This window comes from Brachycentrus maculatus, unplaced genomic scaffold, assembly GCF_059751285.1.
Source record: "Brachycentrus maculatus isolate JH-2025_06_01 unplaced genomic scaffold, ASM5975128v1 h1tg000817l, whole genome shotgun sequence".
NCBI lineage: Eukaryota > Metazoa > Arthropoda > Insecta > Trichoptera > Brachycentridae > Brachycentrus > Brachycentrus maculatus.
The window spans coordinates 260,379-278,439 of NW_028281545.1; the positions used below are offsets into that span (position 1 = coordinate 260,379).

The following is an 18,061-nucleotide window of genomic DNA, read 5'->3' on the forward strand; positions in this document are numbered from 1 at the left end:
TCTCTACTGAAGTTCTAGTGATTCAATAACAATGTTTCTAAATTGGTTCATACATATAGAACTCCAAGAATTTGAGCAGTGTGGTTGTCAATAATGGGTAGAATTGGTGAATGTTACACGTGTGCAAAGTGATCACTTAAACCAGCCTATGACAGCCGTCAGCCCTGCAAATGTCCAGACTTCAAAAATTCTTCTTCATCTTTGATGAGATGTCAAAAAATAATATGAAAATAACTCCTGTAATTGGAGATAATCCAGATTTTGTGAACAAGTATTTGGATACACTCAAAGTGTTGTAAAACTATGTAGCCAGTTTAAAAACCAAACTTCTAAAAAAACGCCCTACATTACAGTTAAGACAGACGAGTGTGGCGCTCCATCCTCTCTACCTTCCCCTGTAGAAACGGCGTGATGGTAGTATGGGAAGTAGCAAGGAGAACACGGCTGTCCAAACTTAAAACACAGTAAGGGACATTTTTTGGAGTACGTTTTTTTTTGTATTTTTGGACTAAGTAGATTCTACTCAGTTCAAAAATGCAAAAAAAACCTACTGCAAAAAAAATGTCCCTTACTGTGTTTTGAGTTTGGACAGCCGAACACTCATTGACGTAAAAATATCCGTGAGATTCGACACCGTAAATAAATTATGATTTATTGTATCAGTTCCGAACACGAGATAAAAGGTTTTTTTTTTTAATATTGTGATATACGATTGTATGGCGTTAATATTGAACTGAAATAATAGGCTTGCTATCGATTAAAAAATGATTTGTGCGATATTCAAATGCGAGAATTTCATGCGAACAAAGCGTTGTATTTTAATGCCCATCGCCGTATATTTCGGCGTACAGCGTAAAAATATATGAGACAGAGATCAACTCGGTGTTGGGGGAATGAAAAGGCTGTGTGTACATACTAGACGTGTGACGTAGTCCTTTTACACTAGGTAGCCGAAAAAATTGTATCACATATTTCGCTCACTCCTTTCAAGAACGTCATAAATCAAAAAACTTGATTTTTCAGGAGAACGTTTTTAAAGTATAAAAATATAATACAATGTATTGAAAATAAATATCAAGCCACTTACTGAACTTTTTACTGTGCAACAGATCTTTTTAGGTAAAACCTGAAGGTTTTTTCTCCATTTGAAAAATATTTAGTATATTTAAAAAAAATAATTAAACAATACCTTTTGTTCAAAATGCAAAAACAACACTTTCTGCTCTGTAGCGGGTAAATATTAAGTTAAAAATATGCCTCTTTTGCTGGGATATAGTACATTTTTTGGGCATTCCGAAAACATGCACAACTGAAAATTGACGATTTTTGATTTATGACGTTCTTGAAAGGAGTGAGCGATTTGTCGGGTTGTGGTCCCGTGGTTAGTGTCGTGGACTCTCTTAAGTCAGAGTTTCTCGGTTCGAACCCACTCTACCACAATTTGATACCTATTTCTAATAATGAACCGCTTAGGCTCACGGAAATAATATGAAATTGAATTTTGTTTTCAACATAGATGATCAACAAAAAAATAATAGGAAAAATAACTCATATAATAACTCCTATTTGAACACACTCAAAATGTTGTAAATATATTAACCGGTCGCATAGGCAAAAATAATATAAAATGAAAGGGATATTTTCTAGCGTTTCTCAAGTATTCAAGATTATAATCCAGGATTCGTACCTCACATACAAATGAAAGAGTTTCTGCTCAATAAAAAGCTTCTTTCATCTCACAAATAGATGTCTCTAGTAAAATTATAGTGATTCAATCGAAATTCGATCATATATATTTTGAAGTTTCAAGAATTTGTGTAGTGTGGTTGTCAATCAAGAGTAGAATTGTCGGATGTTACACGTGTGTAAAGTGATCACTTAAACCAGCCTATGACGGTCGTAAGCCCCGTAAATGCGCAGACTTCCATATTCTTCTCCATCTTTATCGAGATGTTAAAAAATAATATAAACTATTCTTTTTTCATATTACAGTATGCACATCAACCGGGATTATTTCAATAAAAAATTATATATCGTTCACTCCTTTCAAGAACGTCATAAATCAAAAATCATTAATTCTCAGTTGTGCGTGTTTTCGGAATGCCCAGAAAATGTACTATCAGCAAAAGCGGCATATTTTAACTCAATATTTACCCGCTACAGGGCAGAAAGTGTTGTTTTTGCATTTTGAATAAAAGGTATTGTTTAAGTATTTTTTTAAATTTACTAAATATTTTTCAAATGGAGAAAAAACATTCAGGTTTTACCTAAATGGACCTGTTGCACAGTAAAAAGTTCAAAAAGGCTTGATATTCATTTTAATACTAATATTATATTTTTAAACTTTAAAAACAATCTCCTGAAAAATCAAGTTTTTTGATATATGACGTTGTTGAAAGGAGTAGGCGATATGGATACAGTAGAAATAAAATAGAAATTTTAAATATACGTGAATATATTTTAAAATAATAAACTATTTTTTATCATCTTACAGTATGCACATCAACCGGGATTATTTCAATAAAAAATTGATATATGCTTAAACTCCAGAAGCTCTAAATGTGTAGCAAGTTGTGCATAAAAAAGTAAGGCTTACCTCACTAAGCCTCCATTTTTACGAGTTGTCAGTGGCGAAGGTTGTTGGGATTGGGAATAATGTAATGAAATATGTATACATCACAATTCACCCCAATATTTTTAGAACTAGGAAAAAAGCCACCCCGAAAGCCTCGAATCCAGATTGAAGCTTATCGGAATTTTCTGTATTTCGGAAAAGTTACAAGTTTACTGTACCTTATGTATATATAACGTTAATTATTTTGTATTTATTTTAAAACCCTTATCCACACCCCAATGGTGCATAGGGCACTGCTTCATATAAACGAAGTGTTATCTTGATCGTTTACATATGAAGGAAAGGTGATCAGCCTTCCGCTTCAGGTACCAGTCCAGGGTAATATTAAATAAATATTAGAGTGCAAAAATCACTTAGATCTATTTGACCCCCCCCCCCTGGGAATCGAACCCGGGACCTCCAGAACGGTAGCCAAGCGTGCTGACCACTACACTACGGAGGCGGACAAAACGTTATATGATAGATATTCGAATGGTGATATAAGGAAAGAATGCAAGGCTGAGATGAGCATTATCGATAAAATTAAGAAAGATGTGTTGAGATGGAATGAGTGAAAAAAGAATAGTAAAACAAATTTCTGAGGCGAAAGTAGATAGAAAAAGGAGCAGAAGAAGACCGAGGAAAACATGACATGATCAAATATTTCAAATACTCCATTACAAGTCGAAATAATCTGTGGATATGTAAGTGTGAGGAGACGCATAAATGTGAAAGACGTGAAGATTGTTTGCAAGGCAGATTGGTGTGGCGTTCTATTCTCTCTGCTTACCCTTGGGGAGAAACAGCGTGATGGTTAATTTCTTAATAATTCAGTTATAAATTATATTTGCGTTTAATAAAAAAAACACATCGCACTGTACGGCCAACCCCATGGTAGACGACACCCGGGCAGACCACCAAAGAGATAGGTCGATAGCTGGGAATCGACACGCAGGAGGCTAATCGCTCTTAACAGGCCACAAGGCCAACAAGGTGAAGAAGAAGAAGAAGAAAAATATTTGTAAAACCATCAATAAAGTAAATAGAAGGTTCAAAGCAATGTGGTTGTCAATAATGAATAAAATGGTGTCTGCTAAAAATTATTCCATGTTTTCAGAATACTCATACTTCCATATTCTTCATCATCTATGTTGAGATGTCAATATAGCTTGATATTTTTTTACAAACGCGACCTTATGTTGAATAGCTAAATAAATGTTGGCTTCAAAAATAAAAAGGTTTCTAAAGTAGCCGATGAAGTTGAGTATAGTGAGTGCATTTTTAATGTTTATTTCATTCTTCGACTATAGTGAGTGCATTTTTAATGTTTATTTCATTCTTCGACTATAGTGAGTGCATTTTTAATGTTTATTTCATTCTTCGACTATAGTTAGTACATTTATAATGTTCATTTCATTCTTCGACTATAGTGAGTGCATTTTTAATATTATTTTGACATCTCATCAAAGATGAAGAAGAATATGAATCTGGGCATTTACAGGGCTGACGACCGTCATAGGCTAGTTTAAGTGATCACTTTACACACGTGTAACATTCACCAATTCTACCCGTTATTGACAACCACACTACTCAAATTCTTGGAAGTTCTATATATATGAACCAATTTAGAAACCTTGTTCTTGTATCACTAGAACTTCACTTGAGACATCTATTGGTGAGATGTAAAGAAGCTTTTTTACTAAGCACAAACTCTTATATTAGTATGTGAGGTCCGAATCCTGGATGACAATGCATTTTTAATACAACGTGTAATATTACAATGAGTGTGTCCAAATACTTGTTCACAAAATTTGGATTATCTGCAATTACATGAGATATTTTCATATTTTTTGACATCTCATCAAAGATGAAGAAGAATAATAATGGACCTCACATACTAATATAAGAGTTTCTGCTTAGTAAAAAGCTTCTTTACATCTCACCAATAGATGTCTCTAGTGAAGTTCTAGTGATTCAAGAACAAGTTTTCTAAATTGGTTCATATATATAGAACTTCCAAGAATTTGAGTAGTGTGGTTGTCAATAACGGGTAGAATTGGTGAATGTTACACGTGTGTAAAGTGATCACTTAAACCAGCCTATGACGGTCGTCAGCCCCGTAAATGCATTTTTAATGCTTATTTCGTTCATTTTAGGTGCAACGTCTTCAAAGCCGCATCATCATCGTGGATGTATAACTTCAACCTGATGGCCAACTACTCCACGAGGTTTCTGGAGAGGAGCAGAGAAGTCCCCCTGGTGCTGGCTAGGAGACGATACCCTCGGCCGTCGGTACAAGACCTCAGGGAGGCGCAGAACACGTCCACGACGTTCCTCATAGTCCGACACCCCTTCGAGAGACTGTCCTCAGCATACAAAGACAAGCTGCAGTTTGCCCTACCAAACTCCCTCCACTCGAGATTGGGAATGAAGATTATCCTGAAGTATAGGCCGGGAGCAAAGGTGGGTGATTTGATTATTCCAGTTCAAAATTGTGTGGTTACATCGTAGAATGTTACGCATCCTATGGACCTATATGGTCAGCATCGCGAAATTGTAAAAGAAACACACTCGTTTTTAGCACTTGAGTTATATTTATTTTATTATATAACTCCGTGTAAAAGCACTGGCCAAACATAGTACTTAACCATTATTTCCAAAATTTCAGATTGTGGTTAGCATTACAGGATATATCTTGCATTTTATTTAAAACTATACGAGCGGCTTCTATTCTGCTTCTTCTTCTTCTTTTTTTGTAGATCTTAGGGATCTGTTTGTGCCTCCGCATGTCGCTCTTGGGATGTTGACTCCCAGCTGTCTTTCCATCTTTTCGGAGGTCTGCCTGGGGGTCTGCGTCCTTCAGGATTACCTTGAAGGGCGATACGTGGAAGTCTGTCTTCTGACATTCTGTTCATATGTTCAGTCCAGTATCGCCTTCTTTGTCGTCCCCACCTCACGATATTCTCCGTGTTACATGTGCTCCGGATGTCGGTATTTCTTACTCGGTCTCGCAATGTGTTTCCGGTTATGAATCGGAGAGTCTTCATCTCGGAGGTTCGAAGTCGAGATTTTGTTCTGGAAGTATCTGTTCTTGCCTCAATCCCATAAGTGGCTATTCTGTTCTGCGTTCTGTTATACTTTTCATTTTCAACTAAGCCATTGATGTTTTGTATTTGTAGAAGCGAACAATAGCAGAACCTCGTTGGCCGAGCTTTGAAGAGTTCGTCAGATATCTCCTGGATGAAGTGCGCGCTGGAAGGGAACTGGACATGCACTGGGTCCCGTACACGACGTTCTGCACTCCTTGTCACATACATTTTGACGTGGTCGCCAAGTTCGAGACCCTCCAGGTAAGCTAACCAAACCTAGCCAAAAACTACAATGAACAAACAAAGACCCTACAGGTAGGCTAAACAAACCTCATCTTAAACTAAAATGAACAAACGCAGGTAGATAGGCTAACCAAACCTCAAATCTAAAACTACAATGAGCAAAAATAGACCGTGCAGGTTAGCTAACCAAACTTTATCTAAAACTATAATGAACAAACGTAGGTAGATAGGCTAACCAAACCTCAAATCTAAAACTACAATGAACAAACGTAGACCTTGCAGGCAAGCTAATCAAACCTCATTCAAAAAACGTAACTGCAATAAACTAACGAAACCAAACACAGCCCAACGAAACCAAAAGCAATGAGTTGATTACTCAATGTTTTGGTTTCGACATCTATGTTGAGATATCAATATAAAAACAATTATTTAGTAAACGAACCCATATTTGTGAACAAATAATTGGACGAACTCAAAATATTGTGAATAAATTAAATGGTCAACTTATAAATGTGTCGGTTTGTGGTCCCGTGGTTAGTGTCGCGGACTCTTAAGTCAAAGTTTCTCGGTTCGAACCCCTCTACCGCAACTTGATACCTATTTCTAATAATGAGCCGCTTAGGCTCACAGAAATAGTATGAAATTGAAATATTTGTGAAAATAATAAAAACACAAATATGTTTTAAACAATAAAAAAAACATGTTTATAGGCGTCTCCTAGTATGTAAATTAATTCGGGAATAATCTTACATGCGTATAATGAAGATTTCTGCTAAATAAAAAACTCAACTTAACCATACATGGCGCCGATAACCCACACGTGAAAGAAGGTGCCAATTAAAGGATATACGAGTATATATATTAAACATTATTCTCAATATTATTAGATTGTCCTGACGAAGAGACAGGTATGTCTCGAAACCGGTAGACATAAAAATCTCGGTGAGTGGTTATATACTAATATTATTAACATTTTTGTAAAAGAATATATTAAGTACTTATATTTACATTATACATAACATAAAATTTGTGTGCGATTGTACATCATGGGTAGAATGGTGAATGTAATACGTTTATAAAGTGGTCACTTAGACCCGCCTTTGACAGGTAGTTAGTCTTAACCAGACTTCCAAATTCTTCTTCATCTAAGTTGATATGTTAAAATGTAAAAATAACTAACAAGTAGAGAAACCCAGATTCGAGAACAAGGATTTGAACAGACCTAAAATAAAACTTTGATTTTGTGTATTAAAAAAGTTGTTGTATTAGTTATAGATTACAACATTTTGAGTGTGTCCAAATACTTGTTCACAAAATCTGGATTATCTCCAATTACAGGTGTTATTTTCATATTATTTTTTGACATCTCACCAATAGATGTCTCTAGTGAAGTTCTAGTGATTCAAGAACAAGGTTTCTAAATTGGTTCATATATATAGAACTTCCAAGAATTTGAGTAGTGTGGTTGTCAATAATGGGTAGAATTGGTGAATGTTACATGTGTAAAGTGATCATTTAAACCAGCCTATAACGGTCAGCCCCGCAAATGCCCAGACTTCCATATTCTTCTTCATCATTGATGAGATATCAAAATCATATTAAAAATGCACTCACTATAGTCGAAGAATGAAATAAACATTTAAAATGTACTCACTATAGTCGAAGAATGAAATAAACATTAAAAATGCACTCACTATAGTCGAAGAATGAAATAAACATTAAAAATGCACTCACTATAGTCGAAGAATGAAATAAACATTAAAAATGCACTCACTATAGTCGAAGAATGAAATAAACATTAAAAATGCACTCACTATAGTCGAAGAATGAAATAAACATTTAAAATGTACTCACTATAGTCGAAGAATAAAATAAACATTAAAAATGCACTCACTATAGTGTTTGTTGAGATGTCAAAAAATAATAGTTATAGATTAATTAAATCGTTTTAAGATACAAGTCTGAAATTTGTTGACATTTATGTCTGTAATGTCTGGTTCATAGGGTTAGGTTAGGTTAGGTTAGGTCAGGTCAAAGGAGTCAGGTTAGACCTTCCAGAGATTAATACAATTATAGCCTTCCTGGAATTGTTTGGGAAGTATGTCCCGAGTCTGGCGGATACTTGAAGTTAAACAGCGTTATATTATACATCGCTCACTCCTTTCAAAAACGTCATAAATCAAAAATTGTCAATTTTCAGTTGTGCATGTTTTCGGAATGCCCAAAAAATGTACTATATCCCAGCAAAAGATAGATATTTTAAACTAAAATTTACCCGCTACAGGGCAGAAAGTGTCGTATTTGCATTTTGAAGTAAAGGCATTGTTTAATTATTTTTTTAAAATATACTAAATATTTTTCAAGTGGAGAAAAAACCTTCAGGTATTACCTAAAAGATCTATTGCACAGTAAAAAGTTCAATAATAATAATTGTAATAATAGTAATAATAATAATAAAACCCTTATCCGCACCCCAATGGTGCATAGGGCACTGTGTCATATAAACGCAGTGTTATCTTCATAGTTTATACATGAAGGAAAGGTGATCAGTCCTCCGCTGCAGGTACCAGTCCATGGTAATTTTGAATAAATATTACAGTGAAAAAATCACTTATATTTATTTTACCCCCCTTGGGAATCGAACCCGGGACCTCCAGAACGGTAGCCGAGCGTGCTGACCATTACACTACGGAGGCGGACAAGTTCAAAAGTTCAATAAGTGGCTTGATATTTATTTTTAACACATTGTATTATATTTTTGAACTTTAAAAACGATCTCGAAAGTAGACTGAGTGCAGTCGAAATGCGATCTCTCAGAAGAATGTGTGACAAAACGATGTATGATAGATGTGCGAATAGTGAAATAAGGAAGGAATGCAAAGCTGAGATAAGCATTATCGATAAAATTAAGAAAGGTGTGTTGAGACGGTTTGGACATGTAGAACGAATGAGTGAGGAAAGAATGGTAAAACAAATTTATGAGGCGAATGTTAGTGGGAAAAGAAGCAGAGGAAGACCGAGAAAAACATGGCACGATCAGGTATGCCAAATACTTGAAAGTGGCCAGGTTAGGAGTCGTAACAATCGGCGGGTATGTTTGAGGAGATGCATGAACGTGGAAGAGGCGAAGAAGTTTGCAAGGACAGAATGGTGCGGCGCTCTATTCTCTCTGCCTACCCCTACGGGGGAACGGCGTGATGGTTAGTTAGTTAGTTCTATTTTTAGATTTCATTTTAGTGTACTTTTTTTATACGGTATTGTATTCGACGTATCTACCGTGTAAAATAGAGTCCAGCGTCCTTGTTTACACGATATTTTTATTTGATTACACGGTTTGCGAAAAGAAAACAATTTGAATCGTTCATGTTGGGTTTCGCCCGGAATCTGAGGACATTATTTAGGGGCGAGAATTGCGAGATAATACCACATGCCTTGTTCCTGTACGCGCTAAATCACATTCGGCTCAGGTCTCCGCTGCTTACGGCGGGTAATAGCCGAGACACATCTTCCTTGCGTTATCTGAGGCAATATTCAAGTTACGGTCACTCGAGATACGGCCACTCGAGATACGGCCACTCGCGATAAAGTCACTCAGAAAAAAAAATTAATTAACTAACCATCACCCCGCTTCTCCCGCAGGGGCAGGCAGAGAGAAAAGAACGCCACACCATTATGTTCTTAAAAACTATCTTCGCTTCTTCAATATTCATCCATCTCCTCAAACATACCCACCGATTATTACGACTCCTAACCTGACCGGTTTTTGTCATTTGACATATCGCTCACTGCTTCAACAACGTCATATATCAAAAATCGTCAATTTTCAGTTGTGTATGTTTTCGGAATGCCCAGAATATCCCAGCAAAAGCGGCATATTTTTAACTTGATATTTACCCGCTACAGGGCAGAAAGTGTTGTTTTTGCATTTTGAAGAAAAGGTATTGTTTAATTATTTTTTAAATATACTAAATATTTTTCTAATGGTCAGCACGCTCAGCTACCGTTCTGGAGGTCCCGGGTTCGATTCCCAAGGGGGGTAAAATAAATATACGTGATTTTTTCACTCTAACATTTATTCAATATTATTACCCTGGACTGGTACCTGAAGCGGAGGGCTGATCACCTTTCCTTCATGTGTAAACGATCAAGATAACACTGCGTTTATATGACGCAGTGCCCTATGCATCATTGGGGTGCGGATAGGGGTTTTATTTTATTTATTAAATATTTTTCAAATGTAGAAAAAACATTAAGGTTTTACCTTAAAAGATCCGTTGCACAGTAAAAAGTTCAATAAGTGGCTTGATACTTATTTTTAATACATTTCATTATATTGTTAAACTTTCCAAACGATCTCCTGAAAAATCTTTTTTTAATTATGACGGTGTTAAAAGTAGTGAGCGATATTTCATTAATTTATTATTGTTTAAACATGAATGGCAATTTATTATTTGGTAATTTTATATATCAAGAAACATATTCACGGAAATAGACTACCGAAGCAATTGGTGAAATATTTTTTTTATATCAGAATTGATTTTTTTAATATCTTTTTTTTAAAGGTATACATATATATATATATATATATATATATATATATATATATATATATATATATATATATATATATATATATATATATATATATATATATATATATATATATATATATATATATATATATATATATATATATATATATATATATATATATATATATATATATATATATCATTTGAAATATAAATAATATTTAGGCGTTCAAATATCGGAAAAAATAATCTAATAGTCGATTATATTACTGTCGTAAGTCGGGTACGAAATTTCCAACTTGCGGCATCATTTTCAGTTACGATTGCGGAGCCGTAAATCGGGAATTTCTTGTAATGGGCGTGTGAGACCTTCGCTTCGGAACACTGCGGGTGGCAGTAAATAACGCCAGGATTCACAGACATTAACAGCGTTGTTTTAGGGGTTTATCCGACCCCTGACTAAGGAAGGGTGTCTTCTTGATATACTGTTACGGACGAGCTACACACTTTCATTTGCGATCTCTTCAAAACGAATTCGGAACATGCGGAAAAATGGCATAAATAACAAAGTGATGTTATTTTTTTTTATTTAAGTTTTGTACTGACATTTCTTGTTGGAACTGCATTTTATAATTAGAATAAAATAACAAGTATGTAATTTTTTCCACATGAATTTTATGTGACCAGCAACCGGGTTTTGTCGTAACTGAAATCATCACACCAGTCTGATGATGTCGGTTATGACGAAACCTGGTTGCTGGTCAAATAAAATTTATATGAAAAAAATCACATACTTAGTTGTTATTTTATTCTATTAAAAATTTTGACATCTCAACAAAGATCGAAAAGAAGACTTATTTCGAAATCGGGGAATTTACAGGACCTTCTCATGACCTCAGCTCAACCATAGATGGGTCCAGTGAACTCACACATTCATGATTTATGACTTAATAAAAGATTTCTCAAACCAACAGTAGATGGTTTGAGAAAGGTTTTTCAAAACCATTGAATTACCTATAATAGTTTTTTTTTTTATAACAATTATTTTTAATATTATTTTTTGACATCTCAACATAGGTGAATACTAATATTAAAGTCTGGGTATTTACAGGGCTCATGACCTATCATAGGCTGGATAAGTGATCACTTTACACTCTTGCAGTTTCCACCATTCTACCCTTGATTGACAACCGCTATTGAATTTTTTGGATCTCCTAGATATATCATTAATCTCACGACACGGTACATATGAGTTCACGACATTCATCTATGTTGGATTAAGCCTTGCAATTTTTTAAACATTTATTTTCTTTAAAAATATACAACATATTGTAAATAATTTATTTATTTATTGGTTTGAAAATATGCAGATTTAAACAAAATATAATTAAGGTACCTATTCCAGAATTTTTAATGGCCTTTTTTATGAACCACCGCCCAGTTGGGAATTTCTTTGTCTTTGCGAATAGCGAGTCGAGACATCGAGCCAAACCCCGAGAGGGATTATTTCTCGTTTTACTCTAACGGAATGAAAAGCTGGCATAAAGATGCTGAGCGGGCTGTTCGGCATTAGAATTATTGTCGAATCCGGCCCTTGCGGCTGGATTTGACGATAACAGGTCCGGACTGACCGACATGTCACCAGTCAGCAGTAAGCAGTCAGCAGTACGCCGAAACGGGGCTAGTTGTACACACGATAAAACGGAAACGAACGACAAAATAAATAAGATGAAATTATTGGATTTTTTTCTTCAACATAAAACGCAAAAACGGTGTATTTTTACAACTATAAAATACTTTCAGATATTGATATCTCAACATAGATGAAGAAGAATATGTAAGTCTGGGCATTCACGGGGCTTACGACCGTCATAGGTTGATTTAAGTGACTACTTTACGCACGTGTAACATTCACCAATTCATGATTGACAACCACACTACTCAAGTTCTTGGAAGTTCTATATATATGATCCTATTTTAAAACATTGTGTTTGAATCACTAGAATTTCAGTAGAGACATATATTGGTAAAAAGAACTAACTAACTAACTAACCATCACGCCGCTTCCCCGCAGGGGTAGGCAGAGAGAATAGAGCGCCACACCATTCTGTCCTTGCAAACATTCTTCGCCTCTTCCACGTTCATGCATCTCCTCATACATACCCGCCGATTGTTACGACTCCTGACCTGACCACTTTCAAGTATTTGGCATACCTGATCGTGCCATATTTTTCTCGGTCTTCCTCTGCTTCTTTTCCCAATAACATTCGCCTCATAATTTTTTTTTACCGTTCTTTCCTCACTCATTCGTTCTACATGCCCAAACCATCTCAACACACCTTTCTTAATTTTATCGATAATGCTTATCTCAGCTTTGCATTCCTTCCTTATTTCACTATTCCCACATCTATCATACATCGTTTTGTCGCACATTCTTCTGAGAGATCGCATTTCGACTGCATGCAGTCTACTTTCATCCTTCTTTTGCCAACTCAAACTCATGTTTCACTTCCATACATTAGAGTTGGAACCAGGATTACGTTGTGCACTGCCAGTTTAGCTTCCGCTGATTGATTTTTATTTGCTATAACTGATTTCAGTGCACCATTCACTTTGTTCCCAGCATTCACTCTCCTTTCAATATTTCCATCCCTAGAAAACATACTACCCAAATACACGAAATCATCTACCTGTTCCAAAATCTCTCCGTTTACCAATATTTCACATTCAGATCTGCATTCTTCTCTTTTAAAAACCATAATTTTTACTGAGCAGAAACCCAGAAACATTTGTATGTGAGATCCGAATCCTGGAGTTTTAAATTAAAGCTTTACTTAGTACCACTATTATTTATTTCTTAAGATCTACTGTGACACGTGTTTCGATGCATTCCGCATCATTTTCAAACACCGTATTAAGTATTTGGACACACTCAAAATGTTGGAGACAACTTTTCTCGCATTTTTTTTCATAATCTATTCCAATACTTCACTCAGGTAGGTGAACGATGGGAATCCGAAACAAGGTCGCGTATAACATATGCAAATCACGTGCAGAGCATGCTGCGACTGGCGCACGCGACTAGCAAATGAGCGCAACTCGTACGTCATTATCTTGCTTTCCGTATTCCATACATCGTTAGTGTAAAGGCAAAGGGGTATATCTGTCTCAGACCAAATTTTACAGGAGATCAAAAACAAACTTGTGAAATTAAATAACTCATTTGTTTTATGTATTTTTATATGTACATAATAATAAAAAACCCTTACTGCACCCCAATGGTGCATAGGGCACTGCATCATACAAACGCAGTGTTATCTTGATCGTTAACACATGAAGGAAAGGTGATCGACCCTCCGCTTCAGGTACCAGTCCAGGATAATATGGAATAAATATTAGAGTGAAAAAATCACTTATATTTATTTTACCCCCCTTGGGAATCGAACCCGGGACCTCCAGAACGGTAGCCGAGCATGCTGACCATTACACTACGGAGGCGGACAGATATATTATATGTACATATCTCAATAAAACTAAATAAGTATTGCTACTACAGCTATATCCTTTTGCCAGATTATGGAATACACTATTTTAGACATTTTGTGGAACAAACTTAGTAAATGAAAAAATTGACAGATATACCCCTTTCCCATTACACTACCGACATTGAAAGCTCCTTCCTACACCAAAACTTGCAAACAAACCTATTTAAATCGAGTGCTCACAGTGGCCTATGCATCATTAGGTGCAGATAATGGTAAAAAAAAAGAATTTATGTAAAGCGCCCTTATGCACTTTCTCACCATGCGGTAAAAACCAAAATCAATATAAGTATTGATACAAATAATACATAATACATATATTGCAATCTAGTAAAAATATTCTTTAATTACTCACACCCCTGCTCTGTTCCTTTCAACACCGGATGTCATCAATTAAGTCGGAAAGTCGTTTGATTTGCAGTATTATGCGCACGGCGTAGTGCTTGAATCACAAGGATTTCACTAGATGTCACCATAGATGTCTCTAGCGAAATTGTAGTGATTCAAGCACTTTGTTTCGAATTTGAACCATATAATATAATATATTTAGGAGTTAAAAGAATTTAAGTAGTGTGGTTGTCAATCATGGGTAGAATTGGTGAATGTTGCGCGTGTGTAAAGTGATCACTCAAACCAGCCTATGACGGTCGTAAGACCCGTAAATGCCCAGACTTTCATTTTTTTTTTATGTATTAATTTTAAATCCAACACAGATTTTTTTGAGTCTACTAAGTTGAATTGTCCGCCTCCGTAGTGTAATGGTCAGCACGCTCGGCTACCGTTCTGGAGGTCCCGGGTTCGATTACCAAGGGGGGGTAAAATAAATATAAGTGATTGTTTCACTGTCATATTTATTCAATATTACCCTGGACTGGTACCTGAAGCGGAGGGCTGATCACCTTTCCTTCATGTGTAAAAAAAACGATCAAGATAACACTGCGTTTATATGACGCAGTGCCCTATGCACCATTGGGGTGCGGATAAGGGTTTTATTATTATTATTTAGTTGAATTTTACTAACAAAAACACATAAAAATTTGTTTTTGTTAATAAAATACAACTTAGTAGACCCAAAAAATTTGTGTTTGATTTAAAATTAATACATAAATTAAAATGGAGTTCTACAAATTAAACGCTAAATCAATAGATAAATTCCATATTCTTCTTCATCTTTGATGAGATGTCAAAAAATAATATGAAATATATTTTTGTTTAAATCGCGGTATTTCTAGCATAGACCCCACTAAAGTCCTGGTAGCCAAAGGGAATATTTTATATACAGTAGTCTCGATTATCCAATCTAAACCGGCCGCGGTAAGGTCGGATAACACGGAAAATGGTAAAAACGAAAATAGAAAATGTGTCAATTTTATTTGCACATCGAAACTTTTCAAATATGTATATGTAAGATTTCGTCCGCCTCCTTAGTGTAATGGTCAGCACGCTCGGCTGCCGTCCTGGAGGTCCCGGGTTCGATTCCCAGGGGGGGTCAAATAAATATAAGTGTTTTTTTCACTCTAATATTCATTCAATATTACCCTGGACTGGTACCTGAAGCGGACGGCTGATCACCTTTCCTTCATGTGTTAACGATCAAGATGCAGTGCCCTATGCACCATTGGGGTGCGGATAAGGGCTTGAATGAATATGTAAGATAACTGAATGTAACGAACTAAAACATCAAAATGCACTTACGGCAAAGTAATAAAACAGTGAACAGACTGTACATACTCGCATACAATACAGTGAACTAAAAATGCAGTACAGGAAAGGGACATTGCACCGGTAGGTCGGATAACTCGGAAGGTCGGATAACCGATGGTCGGATAACCGAATTTCTACTGTAGCTACAAAGTATCGGTTTCCATTCCAGGAAGACCAGAACTACTTGATCCAGAAGGCCGGACTCCACGACATCATCAAGCCCCAGTGGAAGAACAGCGGGAAGGGGAGGAACACAGCCACCCTACTGCTGACGCACTACTCTCAGCTGTCGACTAAACAAATTTGGGGACTGTATAATCTGTACTTGTGAGTATTGACCCTTTTGATATCCTTTGAATTGTATGGACTAGAAATACCCTTAAGAATAAATACACTCTAATGAACATTTGTTCGTTTTACGGGGAAATTCATTATGAACTTTTTTCAATAGACTTTCATTGACAGATCACGCTTGAGTCGTGTTGAACCGTCACATTATGACCCTTTTTTAATAGACTTTCATTGACAGATGACGCTTGAGTCGTGTTGAACCGTCATGATCATTTTATTCAATATTTTTTGACATTTCATCATGAAAACACTTTACAAGTTGAACAACGTTTACAAATTGTTTAATTGCACTACACGGAATTGTGCTTTTGTCCATCTTTCTTCGGATCGGTGCTCTTGATCGGTGCGTGAACACTTCTTCTTCTTCATCTTTTTCTAGATCCTAAGGATCTGTTTGTGCCTCCGTTTGTAGCTCTTGGGATGTTGACCCCCAGCTGTCTTTTCCACCTTTTTGTAGGTCTGCCTGGGGGTATGCGTCCTTCGGGGTTACCTTGAAGGGCGATACGTGGAAGTCTGTCATCTGACATTCTGTTTACATGATCATTCCAGTATCGCCTTCGTTGTCGTCCCCACCTCACGATATCCTCCGTCTTACACATGCTCCGGATGTCGGTATTTGCGTGAACACGTTGCGCGTATATTCGATCACGCTAAACTGTCGTAGTCGCTTTCATTTTCAAAACCGGACTGCCGGACGGTAAAATTCCGTGCAGTGCACAAGCTCACTAACGGTTTAATATTTTTTTCCGAACTCACGACGGATCGAATTTGGCTTTGCGATTGGGCATCCTTGTTATAGGCTATAGAGAATATATAGCTACAAAATTATATGAAAACGTCCCTATAAAGAAATCAGCGAAATAGTAAGTCTAGTAAAAGAAGACCAAATAAAATCAGCGAAATAGTAAGTACCCGTAAAAGAAGACCAAATAAAATAAGCGATTTATTGTATGTCAATATATATCGAGTCAGTTCGCTTTCCTCCGTAGCTTTTATTGAGGATGGGAACAGTTATATAAAGCTGTAAAACCTATTTTAGTTTGTATCACATTTTAACGTTCAAGGAGCGTTCGGAGTACTGTCATCATATCGATCAAAAATGGGTGATAAAAATAAACACGATTTCATATACATATTTGGGAAGTATGCTCAAAAATCAATTTCGACAAAAATACGTAAAGTTCCGGGACGAAATATTCAACTAATTACGCTCACTCCTTTCAACAACGTCATATATCAAAAATCTTCAATTTTCAGTTGTACATGTTTTCGGAATACCCAGAAAATGAAATATATCCCAGCAAAAACGGCATTTTTTAAACTGAATATTTATTCGCTACAGGGCAGAAAGTGTTGTTTTTGCATTTTGAAGAAAAGTTATTGTTTTATTATTTTTTTAAATATACTAAATATTTTTCAAATGGAGAAAAAACATTCAGGTTTTACCTAAAAAGATGTGTTGCACCGTAAAAAGTTCGATAAATGGCTTGATATTTATTTTCAGTACATTTTATTATATTTTTAAACTTTAAAAACGATCTCTTGAAAAATCTATTTTTTTTATTTATGACGTCAATGAAAGGAGTGAGCGATATGCATTTCACCTTCTCCTCCTGGTGATTTGTATTTACTACTACTCGACTTTTAAAATGAGAATATCGATATAAAATAAAATAGGCACTGGCTCAGAATTGTTGTATTCCTCCGTAATATAATTATGTATTACATGAAAGTATTATAATATAAAGTTATTCATTTGCAGCGAGGAAAATAAATCATTTGTGAAAAGCGCCGACCGTCGTGCGGGGCGGTCATGTCGCTACGCTAGTTAATACGGCTACTTGTGATGTATTTTTTTTCTCGTTTTCAGATACTACCAGTGCTAACATTACAAAACTGTTACATTTCAACTTCAACTATGGTCAATAATAGCAACACATTAAGGAATATTCACATTTTTCCCGTTTTTAAACCACATTTTCATAT

General features: G+C 35.8%; 2 protein-coding genes across 3 annotated transcripts in view; one reads left to right on the top strand and one right to left on the bottom strand.

Moving 5' to 3' along the window:
• LOC148300134 (uncharacterized) overlaps nt 1-18,061 on the bottom strand; it is a 151,316-nt gene that overhangs the window by 101,307 nt on the left and 31,948 nt on the right. The window lies entirely within an intron of this gene.
• LOC148300136 (carbohydrate sulfotransferase 11-like) overlaps nt 1-18,061 on the top strand; it is an 89,482-nt gene that overhangs the window by 66,842 nt on the left and 4,579 nt on the right. Inside the window, exons 4-6 of the mRNA XM_088275203.1 lie at nt 4,771-5,077; nt 5,794-5,964; nt 15,894-16,051. Of these exons, the coding sequence (XP_088131329.1) occupies nt 4,771-5,077; nt 5,794-5,964; nt 15,894-16,051 (636 nt within the window). The remainder of the gene's footprint in view (nt 1-4,770; nt 5,078-5,793; nt 5,965-15,893; nt 16,052-18,061) is intronic.